General features: G+C 42.2%; 1 protein-coding gene across 6 annotated transcripts in view; it reads left to right on the forward strand.

The window, feature by feature from the left end:
* Positions 1-14,776, forward strand: part of LOC120508604 (SPHK1 interactor, AKAP domain containing) — a 64,944-nt gene that overhangs the window by 44,842 nt on the left and 5,326 nt on the right. For 4 of the 6 annotated variants that reach the window (XM_039722369.1, XM_039722365.1, XM_039722370.1 and 1 more), the window contains 5 exons: positions 2,296-2,430; positions 4,818-5,073; positions 5,347-9,076; positions 12,387-12,566; positions 14,447-14,533. In XM_039722369.1, coding sequence (XP_039578303.1) covers positions 2,296-2,430; positions 4,818-5,073; positions 5,347-9,076; positions 12,387-12,566; positions 14,447-14,533 — 4,388 coding nt within the window. The remainder of the gene's footprint in view (positions 1-2,295; positions 2,431-4,817; positions 5,074-5,346; positions 9,077-12,386; positions 12,567-14,446; positions 14,534-14,776) is intronic. The other 2 variants (XM_039722366.1, XM_039722371.1) reach the window with 2 other exon arrangements.

Below are 14,776 nucleotides of genomic sequence, written 5' to 3' on the forward strand. Positions count from 1 at the left end.
ACCATTCCAGAAAAAAAAAAAACATTAAACCTGCAGAAGTCACATTTTAAAGAAAGGGCCCAGTGTCACTTTTGTGCTTACATCTTCCTTTATCAGTTCCTTTTATCATCCTGACTCAGTGCCCATGTTTGGCACACCGACACAGGAGCAATATGTAGTGAGTGAACACAGGTAGGACCTCCTGACAGCACCCAGGGAGCTCCTTGGTTAAACCATTACAGCTCATTTGCTGGAAACACTTCTAGCTCCTAGAACAACCAGTGCTGGCACCTTGATGCCTCTTGCAAGTCATTTGTTAGCAGGAACAGTTTTTCTATGCTGTTTTCTGCATCCTGGATCTGTGAAAATTCTGTTGTCAAAAATAAAAATGGCATCTTGCAGCAAAATAATTTTTCTATTGAATCAGCAGGTTAACTGTGCATAACAGCTTGAGAGGTTTTACTTTACTGAAGCCACAGAAGCACTGGTTGTTTTCTAAAATGTGGTGGTTTTATTGCTGTTTACGGTGTTTGTTGAGGAACAAAAGCTATAAGAGGAAACAACAAAAGTTTCTCCCTCAATCTTAGAACTAGACATCTGTTCTCAGTTCTCGGCGTAGGTAATAAAAATCCCCTGCTAGCACAGGTGCTATGCATTCTTCTCCAAGAGGAAACTCCCTCATCCCCGTTTCTGTGTATAATAAGCAGGTTTTGTAAATTAGCAGTGAGTGGCATGGAATTTCATGCAATACAGTGATGTGATGAAAGGATTTCTTAGAAGAATTTTGAATATGTTAGCACAGCTGTTGTGCATATGAAATATATAACTATTTACTAATTTACTAGCAGGTACTCGATTTACTAATAGGCACTGTTAGTATTTTGTATTACTGACTGAACCTTGGAATGGGTTAAATTGAGGGGCTTTGTGTAAAATAAGTATGCTTCCAGACTTTGTTGTTTATGTTTTTTTTCTGAAGAAAAGGTAAAGAAGTGAAGTAAAAGAGATATAAAATGCCATAACTTCCTACCTAAGAAATCTGATAAAATGTTAATTTAGGCAGAAAAATAGAGATACTTCAGGAAGTGTTTGTGATAACAGAAAGGTTATAATTTTAAAGAAAAAATAAATGATGAGAACTTTTTTTATGCTACAGTGAAACATCAAACTGAATTGAAGCACTGAATTCAGTTATGTCATAAAAATACTTAGTCTCATCTGAAGATCATTCCCCTGAAAAGTGAACTGTTTCCCAATATTGATTTAGCTTTTCTAAGCCAGAACGTTTTATTAAATCTAATTCAATCCAAGGAGAAATAACAGTACTGAAAGCTTAATATTTTGAGGATGAAAAGAAAAAAAAAATGAAGTATTGTTGCCTCGGTTAGTAACTAAAGCAGATGGCTGGGTGCCCAAATCTGCACTCCCAGAAGGGCTTTGCACCTTGTTCTGCACTAACACATGGGCCATGGTGGTGCAGAAAATGGAGGTGGTGTTTACTCTGCACTTGCTCCTGCTCTAAGGGGTCAGATTCTTGTTCACAGAACAAGGACACCAAGATCCTTGGCAGAGAGAACTGCACTCTCACAGTAGGTATTGCCTTTTTGGCCTAGCCTTCATACACAAAGGAGCACAAATGTCCCCTGCACGTGCTGGGGGCAATACAGATTTGTATAGCATCACTGATGCTGTGACTACTACTGCTTTTGCCCCTAATGGATACATAACCTATAGGAAGTGACTGTATCATTCCAAATGGAAGGTCATGAAGGTATGCAGTGTAACAGCAAAGAAAGGCACATTTCATGTATCTCCAATATTTTTGCTGTTCCATGTTTAGCATTGCATTGATTTCGTTGGTAATTTCCAGGTAACTTCCTCTGGTTTCTTGCTAGTCATATGCCTGGAGGAAAACAGGAAGATCTGCCCTGTTCTCATTACCATACCTACTGAAGCTTTCGTGTTTCAGACCATGAGAGAGACACTGTTTTCACAGTCCAAGGAACTCACGTGTAACAGGAAGTATTCAGATGCACCAACCCAATCAAGCTGTTTAGCATGTGACAATGTGAGGGATGTCCAGATCCTGGTGGACACTTGAGCAAAAGTTTATACTATCATTCTTGTCTTGTCTGGTGTCTCAAAAGAAAGAACGTGCATTTTAATGCTGCCAGTTCTATTCTTAATCTACTTGAAGTGATACTTCCAAGTGAGCTTTCTAAAAGGATTCCTCTAAGTGATATTTCATTTTAATATTTATAACTGTGCAACTCAGACTTCATTGCCTGAGAGCAAAATCTCTGTTTCCTACTACAGAAGCTGATCAGCGTCTCACCCAGTCTCCCCAAACTGATCAGTTCCATGAACGTACAGCCACCGAAGGAAAATGAAATAGTCCTGCTGAGTGGATTGACATCAGGAAACCTTCAGGCTGACTATGAGGTTCCCCAGGTAGGAGTCAAACTCAGCTTTAAGATCACATCATGCCTGTGAAGGGTGGAATTTTGAAAATGGGAAAAAGGAACCTGAAAGCAAAGACCTGAGATCCATTTGAGATGAGTGGAAGTTTGCAAACAAACAAACAACAGCTTCTGTCAGACAGATTTAAGTGTGGTGCACAGCAGGGGGACTCACACCATGTACACAAAGATAGCTAAGAGATCCTGCTACTCCCCCTGGATCCTGCAGATCTGGGTTGCAGCTTGTAATGCTTTAAGCCACATTAGCACTTGATCCTTCAGGGGAGGCAGGCACTGGTGGCAGGGAAGACTGATTCCTTAGGTCAGATTTCAAGAGTAGCAGAAGGGCAGCAGAGGGGGAAGGAAAGAGGTAACTTTGTGCACAGAGCGGGGCCAGGGCACAGCTCCTACAGACTCTTTCCAGTGGTCTTGTCGCTTTCCACTTTCAGTCCCACTCCATCTTCACCTCTCAACTTCATTAAAACTGCAGTTACCATGGAGTACAAAACTCTCTCAACAAATTTAAAAAGTGAAAAGGTATTGCCAGGTTTGTTTGCTGCAGATAAGAAAAGAAGGGAACTTTCTTTCACTGAAATGACCTTGTGTACAAAAGCATTCCTGAGGCAGACCCTGTGACAGCTGTATTGCAGAGATCACTGAATTTTATAGTTTACCAATAAGCTGATCATAAACAGAGCAATTACCTGGTTATTGAGCTTTCTTGCCACTCATGACTACTGGCTGAGTTTAGAAATGTTTAACAAATACAATCACAAGGTATGGTGGGAGCAATGGAGCTCCAAACCCCACATCCCAAGATGTTACAATCCACACAGGGATAGTCTGAGATCCAAACAAGGTAGCCAAAATACTCAAGCCACTCCTGTCTGCACAAGCCTAAAGACAGAGACTGGCAGCCTTCTCATAGAGAGTGGAGTCAAGAGACAAACAGGAACAAAATAAATTTCTATTGAGTAAAGCTTTGCACTGAGACTGGATGAGATTTATTGGCCAAATATGCCACAGTCATCCTATTGTTTGGTTTTCAGAGAAATTCATTTGTAAGGTGACTGGCAGAGTTTTTGTAAAAGGATTTTTTATGCTGCTCCCCCTCAAGCCATTTTCACAAGTACAACCCCACAAAATGTGGATTGGGGAAAAAGCAGGGGAATATCTGATCTAAAGCTGAATCTCTTTTTCATAACGTTTTTCACATACAGTGCATGCTCAAGCCTGATTCAATTTCATAGCAGCTATCTAATTTATCTTTTCTGTTTTAACACACTAAGTTATTCGGTTTTCTTTTCAGACACATTTTTTAGGTGGAAAGGAAGAGCAAGCTAGTAAACATGTTAATCTAGCATAACACTCATCGCACTCTCTTTATTAGTGGATGATTGGTTTGCATTCACAAAGACAAAAGGTCCAGGATGGGGTCACCTTCCTCTGTTAGATACTGTGCAAATGCCCAGGGGGTCCAGGGCATCTTTTGCACAGCCTAAAATTTCTGCCTCAATCCAATCCAAAGTTGGTCCCACCCAAGCTGGGTCTTTCCTGGGGGCCTGAGTTCAAAGCACAACATCACAAGCTGCAAAATCTTGGCTTTGGTTCTGGGTACATCCACACAACAAGCATGGTTCCATGCAGAGACATCGACTCAGCTCTGCTGTATAAATGTCCAACTGTTTTAATATCAGTACAATGAGGATAACAAGAGTTCCTTCCTCTCAGTTTCTGTCCCAAGTTCAACTTAATTGTACAGCTTCTCTAGAGAAGGCAGTTTATATAAAGGCTGAGCACATTGTGCACTGGATCCCCATTTCCAGTGGGAGGTTGCATTGGCCTGAAATAATGGGGCTTTGGATAAAGAGGGAGAGCAGCAAAGAAACAAAATAAAACACTATTTAAAAATGGCCTGTTGGAACATCTAAAGGTGGCCTGCTCTTCACAGTCTTATCAGACAGTATTTACAGGGCTGTCTTCAAACAAGCATTGCAACAGAAATGACCCTGAAAAGGAATTCATGCCCACAAAGAATTCCCTCCAGAGAGGTAATACCGGGTAGTGTGAGGCCATTAATAACAGCATGTCAGATGACTAACATCAAATAATTATCTGTCATTAAAACAACAAGTTGACTGAAAACAAACAATCTCCTGTGATACAGCTGGGTTCTCTACTAAAACACTTGTATAACAAAAGCTGCCAGTCCAAGAAATCTTATTTTGGCATACGTGTAACTGCACACTGTTAGTAAGATTGAAATGACAAATCGTATTCCATCTTTGCAACAGAACATTCCCGAGATATTTATAGAGTGGGAAACTTAAAATAAGTGTTATTTTTTAATTGAATAACTGAGATTCTTTTCCCCTCTAGTGTCCTTGGCTGGCAGATGTCTGCTTGGTTCAGTGTGCGAGGGGGGACAGGAGGAACAGCGCAAGCTGCATCATTTTTGAAATAAACAAGTTTCTGATTGGACTTGAGCTCGTTCAGGAGAGGCAGCTGCAGATAGAAACTCGTGTCCTAAAGCCTGAGGATGACACAAACTGCTCCGTGTCCTCAATAGAAGAAGATTTCCTCACAGCCTCCGAGCACCTCGAGGATGACAACGAGGCTGATGAATGTAAAGCTGGTAAAAGCAGGGGGACCGAGCATGATTATGCTGTTGCTCATACTGCAAAACAGCTATAGCAGTGCTCACAGAAATTGCACTTGATGTTAATTCATGCATATGTAATTTAGAAAATGGACAGCCATTCATATTTTTAAAGTTTTGTTCAAAGACAAGGTACGTGGCTGTGCAGTACTTTTACAGAGCAGTAATGGACTACAAAGTTGTACAGCTCTTTTCTTTTAGAAGTCTCAAGTTACTCTCCAAAAACTATTTTTTTCTTTTTCTCAACAGGTCATGACAAATTAAATGTTTCAGAAGCATCTTCAGATGTCAAAAAAAATAAAGGAAAGGGATTTGAAAACATCCACTATAGAAAAGCCAGGTTGCCATTCATTCTTGAAGGGAACTGCATTAATAAAGATAATGCAGCTGCTCAGGTCTCTGAAACTGTGAATGTTGTGGCTGAAGATGGCATCTCACAACCTGAAGATAAGTCAGACCAGGAAATACAGAAGGAATTAGCTGAAAAAGGTACTTCATCATTTAGTACTACTAATTTGTCTAGTGGGGTTGAAAACTCAGCACTCATGTTAGAAGATGTGTCTGTAACCAAAATGGCTAAAGAGGAGCTGGAGCCTCGGGGTGACCCCACAACGAAACACAGCAGCAAGGCAGATGGGAAAGATTGTGCAGGTATCAGGAAAACTGATCCTCCTTCCCAGAATGAGCAGGCCACCACAGGTCAGTACGCCACAAATTTAGTAGAATCTGTTCTGCAGGATGCATTCATTAGACTGTCACAGTCTCGACCCAGTTTCAGTGAGGAGGCTGCAGTCAGCATCTCTGTGGGAAGCTCCTGTAAGTCAGAAGATGCCTCTGCTTCCCGATCATGGAATGAACTCCCAAAGATTGTGATAGTGCAAAGTCCAGACAGTTCTGAGAATGTACCTGAGTGGCCAGGCTCTGCCTTCCCCAGCCTGAGCCACTGGGCTGAGGCAGAAAGCTCTGCTGAGGTTTCCGATTACTTGGAGGAAGAGCATTCAAACAGACATGACCAAAGTGCACTGGAAGTGGCTCTGGCTTGTGCAGCCACTGTCATTGGAACCATTTCCAGTCCCCAGGCTGCAGAAAAATTCCGCCTGGAGCAGGAAGCCACAGACTCGAGGAGTGGAGTGGCTGCTAAGGAAGAGGGGCACGCAGCACCCTCACAGCTCCCTGACGGCCACGCTGGCACGGAATACTCGTTCCCATCTGCACTCTGTGGCATGACTCAGGTGGCAAGTGCTGTAGCCATCTGTGGCCTGGGGGAAACAAAGGAGGACAAGTACCCTGCAACTTCCAGTGGACTTCTGTCTGCTGCTCAGGCCTCTGCAGCCATTACTCTGCATTGCAGCTTAGCTGTAGGAAGCAGCATGGAGAAGCTGAATGAGAGCATTGCAGAGGCGCTTCTCAAAGAGGCATCCGTAATCCTGACAAAACCCAACACATACAAAAATGTAGGGCATTTTATGGAATCCATAAATGGGAAAATTATTGAAACAGCAGCAAGACCACGTATTCCACGTGCTGATGGAGTAATCAGGGACGAACTTGCACAAAACTTATCCAATATTATTCTACGACATTCTATGGAAGAGGTTAGGAAGAAGAGACAGCTGCAAGCCCATTTGGAGGATGGCTCAAGTACACAAGACATTTTCACAGAGACCGCAAACGAGTTGCTTTATAATATAATATATTTCACTTGCAAGAAGATGAACGACATAAGGCAACTTGAAGAGTGTTCTCCTCTCTTTTCCGAAGGCACGAAAGCAGAGAAAGTAACAAGAGCAGAAGGATGGCCAACACTGGCAACAGCATGTGAAACTTCACACAGCCCCCTTGATCACTCTGCTGCTAAGCCATTTGGTACATCCTACAGCACCAGTACTAGCAAAGATCTTGAAAAGGTCACAAGCATTTGCAAGAGTGATATCAAAGATGTAAATAGCAGTGAAGGTTCCACACTGAATTCAGAACCAAGTGGAGATACAGGGCATAACACACTTGGTGCAAAAACATCTCCCAAGAAGAGGTACCTGAAAAGAACTGCACGAGACTGTTACAAATCCCCAAATCAGAGTAACAATCATCATCAGAAGAAAGACTACAGATCATTTTCAGACAGAGAAAATACCTTTGCAAACAGTGAATGCAGGCACGGTGTTCAAGAGCAGCAGTCTTCCAGTGCCACCATAAATACAGAAAACCAAGCCAAGATTAAGTGTGATTCTGTGCTAAATAATGATGTTCAACTTAGCTTGTCTTTGTTAGGAAACCATGTGTTGCTTCCTTCTCAGCCTGTGCTACAGGTGAAAAATTCAAGGGACAAATATTGTATAACAGACTTTGCGGAAGAATTGGCAGAAACAGTTGTCTCTATGGCAACAGAAATAGCTGCCATTTGTCTAGAAAATTCAAATGGCAAGCAACCCTGGTTCTGTGCATGGAAGAGAGGCAATGAATATCTGGTGACCCAGAGTTTATCATGCAGAACCATGAAAAGGAAGAAGGAAACTCATACCAATGGTTCTGTGGTTCGGAAGCACAGGGCACCTAGGCTTAGTGAGATCAAAAGAAAAACAGATGAGCATCCTGAGCTAAAGGAAAAATTGATGAATCGGGTAGTAGATGAATCTATAAACCTTGAGGACACACCAGATTCAGTCAATCTCTTTGCGAATGAAGTGGCTGCCAAGATCATGAACCTCACTGAACTCTCCATGGTTGATAGCATCTGGCAAGGTCCAAACCACCCCAGGAACAGGCTGCACTGTGAAAGGTGGAGCCGAGCCAAGGCCTCAAGCTGTGAGAGCATACCAGAGGAGGACTCAGATTCCAAAGCCTCTTTCAATACCCTAGGCCTCATGAACAGCTTTGGTCACTCTCTGAGCCAGACAAGTTCTGTCTCAAAGCAGTCTAGTTGTGAAAGCATTACAGATGAATTTTCAAGATTTATGGTGAACCAGATGGAAAATGAAGGAAGAGGTTTTGATTTATTACTGGATTATTATGCAGGAAAAAATGCAAACAACATCTTAACTTCTGCCTTGCAACAGGTAGCCAAGAAAAATGGCCATCTTAATGTAAGACCAAGTTGCCCATCCAAACAGTCCAGCACAGAAAGTATAACAGAAGAGTTTTATAGGTATATGCTAAGAGAAATCGAAAAGGAAAATAAAGACAATGCATCATCCTCTCGGAATTCAAAGGACTGGTGTGGCAGTTTGCTGGCACCCTCTCTGCGGTCACCTTTCTGCTTTAGGCAGTCGTCGATGCCCGACAGCAGATCCTCAGGCTCCAGGCTTACTGTGAACGTCCCAATTAAAGCAAATTCCTTAGATGGGTTTGCCCACCATCGCCAAGATTCCCTAAGCGTACAGCCCGTCAGTACCGTGGCTTCTGCTGGGCTCTGCAAGTCTGACTCGTGCCTGTACCAGAGGGGCAAGACTGACCAGATCACAGACATGCTGATCCACGAGACGTGGGCCAGTTCCATCGAGTCCCTGATGCGCAAGAACAAAATCATAGCAGACGAGGCAGAGGCTACAGAGGCAGACCAGTTTTACAGTGATTCTCCACCACATGTGGAACAATATGCAAAAAGACTGGCTGCAAATATTGTTGAAAGTGGTAAAAGTTTAATTGTTGTCCAGCAGGATTCCTGTGATTATACAAGCCGAGAACACGTGCTGGAAAGCAAACATCCCCAAAGCACAACCCAGACACAGCCCAAACCCAAAATGGAGGAAGGAAATTTGGATGAGAAAAAAGAACAGGTGAAGAGCTCTGGAAGCCTCCCTGCAGGACAGCTCAGGGAAGTGCCTTTAATTCAGATAGAAACTGATCAACGAGATGAGCCAGATAAAGACTCAGAGTCCTTGACTTCATGTGGCCCATCTGGAAAGGGGCATCAAAGCAAAGAAAAGCCTCCAGAAGCTTTGGATGGGAAACACGTGGTTTCCAGTTCCCCAGTAAGTAGGTAAGTGACAAAACAGCAAATCAGCACATTGCTTTGGTCTTTGGTTTCTTTTCCCAGTAAAAGTTATTTTGATAAAGGAAGAAGATGAGAGTGGTACTTTTAAAGAAGTAAGCAGGATAAGTTTTGACTACAGGTTTCTTTTGGCATAAAATCACCCATTCATGTGTCACAGTGATACTTTCTGGAGGAAACCTAGATTGAATATGACATTATGGTATTAAGATTTAAATCTAATACTGTACAGACAAGTTCTCTCTGCAGACATTGATGTCTCCCCTAAGATAGGAAAGATGGACCAAGTTTAAACTTTTATTTAGCTCAGGCTGATATCTGAACTAAAAAATGGATAAATAAAAATCAGTGCTAGTGTATAACAGACAGTAGCAGGATTTGACCGGTAGTTCTCTGCTATGCTTGTTGCAAGTAATGTTTTGTGTACCTGGAAACAAGACCAGACTTCTGAGAGCCTGAAGTTTAACTTTGTGTTTACAACCTGGAGCTACAAGTAGTAAAATTTCTTTAGTGAAGGAAAAGTAAGAATAAAAAAAGCCCTCACCTCTTAGTTCAAGACTTCTCTGGTAGAATTTAGGTAAGGAAAAGAAGAGCATTTTATTTTAATGTCATTTCATGGAGTTTACATCCTCAGTTAACATACACAGTTTACCACCCTCTCCTTACAGCTGTACTCCTTTTGTAAGGAAATCTGCAGCTTCCTTTACCTTCCTTCCAAAGCTAAAGTGTGAGCCAGCATGAGAGTGCAGTGCAAATGCAGAGTATTGCTGTGGGTGCTCTGAGGTGAAGGGAATGCTCTCTCTCAAGGCCTTGTCTCTTTATCACAGAACTTCATTGTATCTGTTACTTCAGTGGTATCTAAACTGCCAGTCTTGGAGCACTGCAGCACCTCATTATCTCAGAGTGGCAGAAAGAGTGCAGGTGCTGGTGTTAGAAACCATTTTGTAGCTCATTTTATTCTAGGCAGGGCTGTGTTTCAGCATTTGACAAAGCTCTGCTTGAAGTGAGAAAGTAGATAGATTGTAAGTACTTCCCTGTGTACGGCAGCAATTAGGTGGATAATTGCCATGGTGTCGCTAGTCTTTCATACTGACTCTCCCACACTAACTTTCCTCCTCATTAAAATGCAACCTGCTTTTAGTAAGATAAATTTAGAAACCCACCTATTTGGAATCTTGACTGCCTGAAAATGAAGTTATTTTTGCCATTTACAAGCCCTTTCATATTTTCCTCTACCTTTGAAGCAGAGTTCCCAACATGGCTATGACATGGTTAAAACAATAGGATTGGTAGGGCAGAATTAGTAAGCAGAGGCTACATCTGCCTGAGCATCTTGGCTCAGCAATGCTGTGCAGTTCTGGTTCAGCTTGCCTCCATTTCTGTCCATTGGCCTCAGCAGCATGAAATGCAGAGAAATCCAAAAGCAATCTCAAATAGAAGCTGCCCAAGTGCTCTCCAGATGTACTCATATCCTTGCTGGGAAGGCAGAGCCTCCAGTGGTTCTTCACACAGATCTGAACCATTTGTGGCATGGCTGTCTGGACCAAGTCTAGGCTGAAGTGAAAAACTAAAAATATATATAATGTAGCTATAAAGGCATCAGTAGAAATTGCTCTGATCCACTCTTACTGCATGAAATTACTTGCTAGTTCAGATACAGGCACATAGGACTCCAGGCAAAATATCCAGCAGACACAGAGTCAGTTAGGGAGAAAAAAAAATTAAGACCTTCAGCAATGGAAAACAAGCTGTTTCTTGTATGTAGGCAGTGCAATAGAGCCAGTCCTGTCACAGTTACACAGAAACTGTTCCAAGTGACTGTTCACAAGTGGGGAACTGTCAGTTCAAAGCATCACTGGCGTGAGATGTAATTGCGTAATGAGTCAAACAAAACCCAAAATGCCAAGAAACATCACCCACACAAACCTCTTGTGTTTTGCACCAGGTATCAGGAGCTGCCTGTCCTGTACTAAGCTGAATAGCAGCCCTGCCCTGTGGCCTGGCTGCTCAGTGCCCAGGTGTCAGAGAGGGCAGGGGCAGAGTCCTGGGCCAGGGCACAGGGGTTTGGCAGAGCTGCCTGCCAGGGGAGCAGAGCCCCAGGCAGGCAAGTCCCAACTCCCTGCACAGGCTGCAGCTCTCTGTCATCCAGCATTAATGCAGCAGCTTCTGAGACTGAGAGCTTGGCAAAAAGAGATACCCACAAGGATATTGTCTCAGCATATGCCTAATCAAGGTAATTACTCAGGAGCACTAGAATTTCTGGTGTGATCTCCTGCTTTAACTGAAGGCAGATGCCTTAACCATAACTACAGGTAAAGGTCTGAAGGCAAGAACGTCTCTAGAGAGATCCTGCAGAGAGTTATCAGTACAGAACATAACATAACATTGCTTTAATCCCTAAATTGCAAGTGCAGACTATCAGTGAATACAACAAAACTACAGTTTTGCTTTACCTGTTATTCTGGCACTACAGTGATATAATTATTGGAGGAATTGATTATTATTTTTCTTTGTATCAAAAGCCCAGCTTAGCTCTAAAAACTTAGCAAAAATATAGTTACTTTTTTTGTTTCTGTGTTAGTTGGGAGCATGTGTACATATATATGGCATACACACATGTGTGACATATGTCAAGTGTGCAGAATTAAAGCATTTTTCCCTTAACCCTGTACTTTCTAAACTCAGCCTGGTCTCCATCTTCAGTCTGGTTTCTGACTGTTGCAATATTTTGTCCTTCCCAAGCCTAAGCAGTGAAGATCCTAAGGACATGGCAGACTCAGAGTCATTCGTGATTCACAACCCACAATACTTTCTTACTTTCACTTCTTTCGGATCTACAATTTTAATAAAGTAGAAAACCCTGTCAAGAACTTTATTCACCCATTAGCATGACAGAGATTTAGCAGCAATATATATTTCCTAGAAATTCTGTCATTCTTCAGTAACATAGACCACATATTTCAATCACTGATTGACTGAAGTGCATTAAGCAATGAAACTTGACAGTGATCAGGTTTTTATACATGCTAAATCTTTCTGTACAAGCTAAAACCTTTCTATGCATACTTAAATCTAGGGTTTATGTTTATTTATAGCAGTCATAAGAAAGTCCTTTAAGAGCATCTCGGGCCAGATGTTCTGCTGGACTATGTATAAATTATAAGCTTGTCCAATCTTTTGCATGTCTATAATTCTGCAGCTTGGTTGACTTTAATGAGCAGCATTGCCTGAAGATTGGTGGCACCAGTTTGTTTGCCTATATTACAATACCAATGTGCCTTCCCTATTACCCTGCCAGCAACAGTCCTCAGAGCAGGTCGGATGCTGAGATCCTAGGAGAGACAAAAGCAGCTGAAGAGTTCCCAGCCCATCTGAGCAGCAGTGAGGAAAGCACTGGCAGCTGGTCCCAGCTGGCCAACGATGAGGACAATCCTGATGACACCAGCAGCTACCTGCAGCTCAGCGAGCGCTCCCTGAGGTACCCACGTTGTCTCTTCCCACTGCACAGTGTGCTCTGCCCTCCAAGCCTACCCTGCATCAGCAGTGAGAGGCAACAGCTTGAGATTTACTCAGGATACTCTAAAGAATGTCTAATGGCAAACTGTATTTCTTTATTTTTTAATAAGGGAAAAATATTAGCCGTGTTCTGATTCTCAGCCAGGTCTTTTTACTATTGGTGAGTAGCTCAATTCAGGCAAAGAAAAAACCTCCTGGCATCACTAAAGTGTCTCAGTCCTACAGCAAAAAGGCCATTGGACAAGTTAATTACTATAATTTTTCTTTTTATTTATTTTCTGTTGTTTGCCTAATGTTTATTTTGGCACCTCCTTAGCCAAGATAGACAAGACTGCCATTCCCACCAGAAATCCATGCACTGAGAGCAAAGATTGAGCCCTGATCTGCTTAGACTGGCACAAGGGTGCAAATTAACAGAGGATGACCAATTTTTCCCTGACTAGGTATAAATTCAACAGCTCCTACTACTATGACCTGATTTTGTTCCAAACTCAAGTCAGGACAAATGTTTGAAAATGTTATTTAGTCTTTGGAGTTTATATAGAGCGGTGGTAGTTTTACTTCAGCCCTTTCACAGCACCAAATTGAGTAAGGTTTTTCCTTCACATGCTCTTAGACTGTGTTTTAAAATATTATCAAGTAATTACATCTTTTTCTTGAGTATTAAGATGACAAGGAGGGAAGACATTATGGTAATGAAGCAGGGAAAAGAAAGTCTCTGTCAGAGAGCACTGCTGGCTGGCTGAAATTACTGAACAAAACACGGCTGTCAGTGCAGCTGAACATTCATCCTGTTATTACAGTATCAACCTTTACCAAAGTCCTTGGTCTGAGAGAGCTGAAGTATTGTGTCTTTCAGCTCTGCACTAGAACAGAAATTGCTACAGCAAGTCTGAATGCATGGCATGCTGACAATGTCTCAGAGCACCCTGATGGGGAGAGGAACTGGCTAATCAATCCCTCTAATGTAGGGGAAAATACTATTGGATGGTTTCTCAGTAAAAATTAAGTGGTTCACCATGACTTGCCACACAGAATTTGTTCATGGTAATTGACTTGAAGCCAGCAAATTCACAACCTGTCCATGAGACTATTACAGTATCTGCATAAACATTCACTGTCACATTTATAATGATGTTATAAAGTGAACTGGTACTATTTTTTTCCAAATATCCTCAAGTGTGCTACTTCATCCTTGTGAAGAAGCCAAAGAGAATATTTCTGTGTATTTCTGGTCCCAACAAGCAAATTGGCTTTGATTAAAATCTCAGTCTTTCAGAGTAGTCAGAAACATGAGGGGCCATCTCTGTACCTGTGGGTTCCATCAGATCCCAAACAGTATTTGGGGTATGATGTAATACACTGAAACTGCTGCTGGTTACCAATGTGGACTCACCCTACAGGTAAGTGTATGAGGGCAGCCAGTGCCTTGCTCCTGAACTCCCTGTGTTCAGAGGGAACTGGATCTTTGCAGGTTTCTTGCAGGACATCTCTGTACCTGCTAATCCTTCTTTTCAAGGACTCAGGCACGCTCAGTTTTTGTTTGAGGCCAAGTGTTCATTGCATAAGCCATTCACAAGAAGACAGTCCACCTTTTTTCCTGCAATTTACAGCATCACTTGATGCACTGATGCATACTCGATCTAGAACTATTTTAATAAAAGCCTCATTACTTTGAGCAGACTAGTGTGCTTCATTCAGGGAACTACTTGCTGAGCACAATTGATTTTATGGAACAGAGCTCCTCCCCACTTTGCTTTGTACAGAAATAAATTTTTAGAAGATGTATGGAGACATGTTCAGCACAGCTTGGCACTAATACTTAAACTTTTGCTTTGTCAGCAATGGCAACAGCAGTACAACTAGCAGTCTTGGCATTATGGACCTGGAAATTTATCAGGAGAACGTGCCATCTTCTCCTATGATTAAGTAAGTAGTCACTGAAGTGAGACTTGATGTTTAGTCCAATTTTAACTGCAAATCATTTATGCCACCGAAACCTTGCCAAGCCCTGCTTTGCACCTGCTGCTGTGCCTGCCCATGGTTTCAGAAAAAAGCACGTGCAGGTGTCTGTGCAGAGTGAGGGCACCAGACAGTGAAAAATTACAGGAAAACCCAGTCAGGTGAATCTCTTGAGAACATAGATCCATCAATCACCCTGTGTAAAAGACA

This window comes from Passer montanus, unplaced genomic scaffold, assembly GCF_014805655.1.
Source record: "Passer montanus isolate IOZ18808 unplaced genomic scaffold, ASM1480565v1 scaffold48, whole genome shotgun sequence".
NCBI classification, from domain to species: Eukaryota; Metazoa; Chordata; class Aves; order Passeriformes; family Passeridae; genus Passer; species Passer montanus.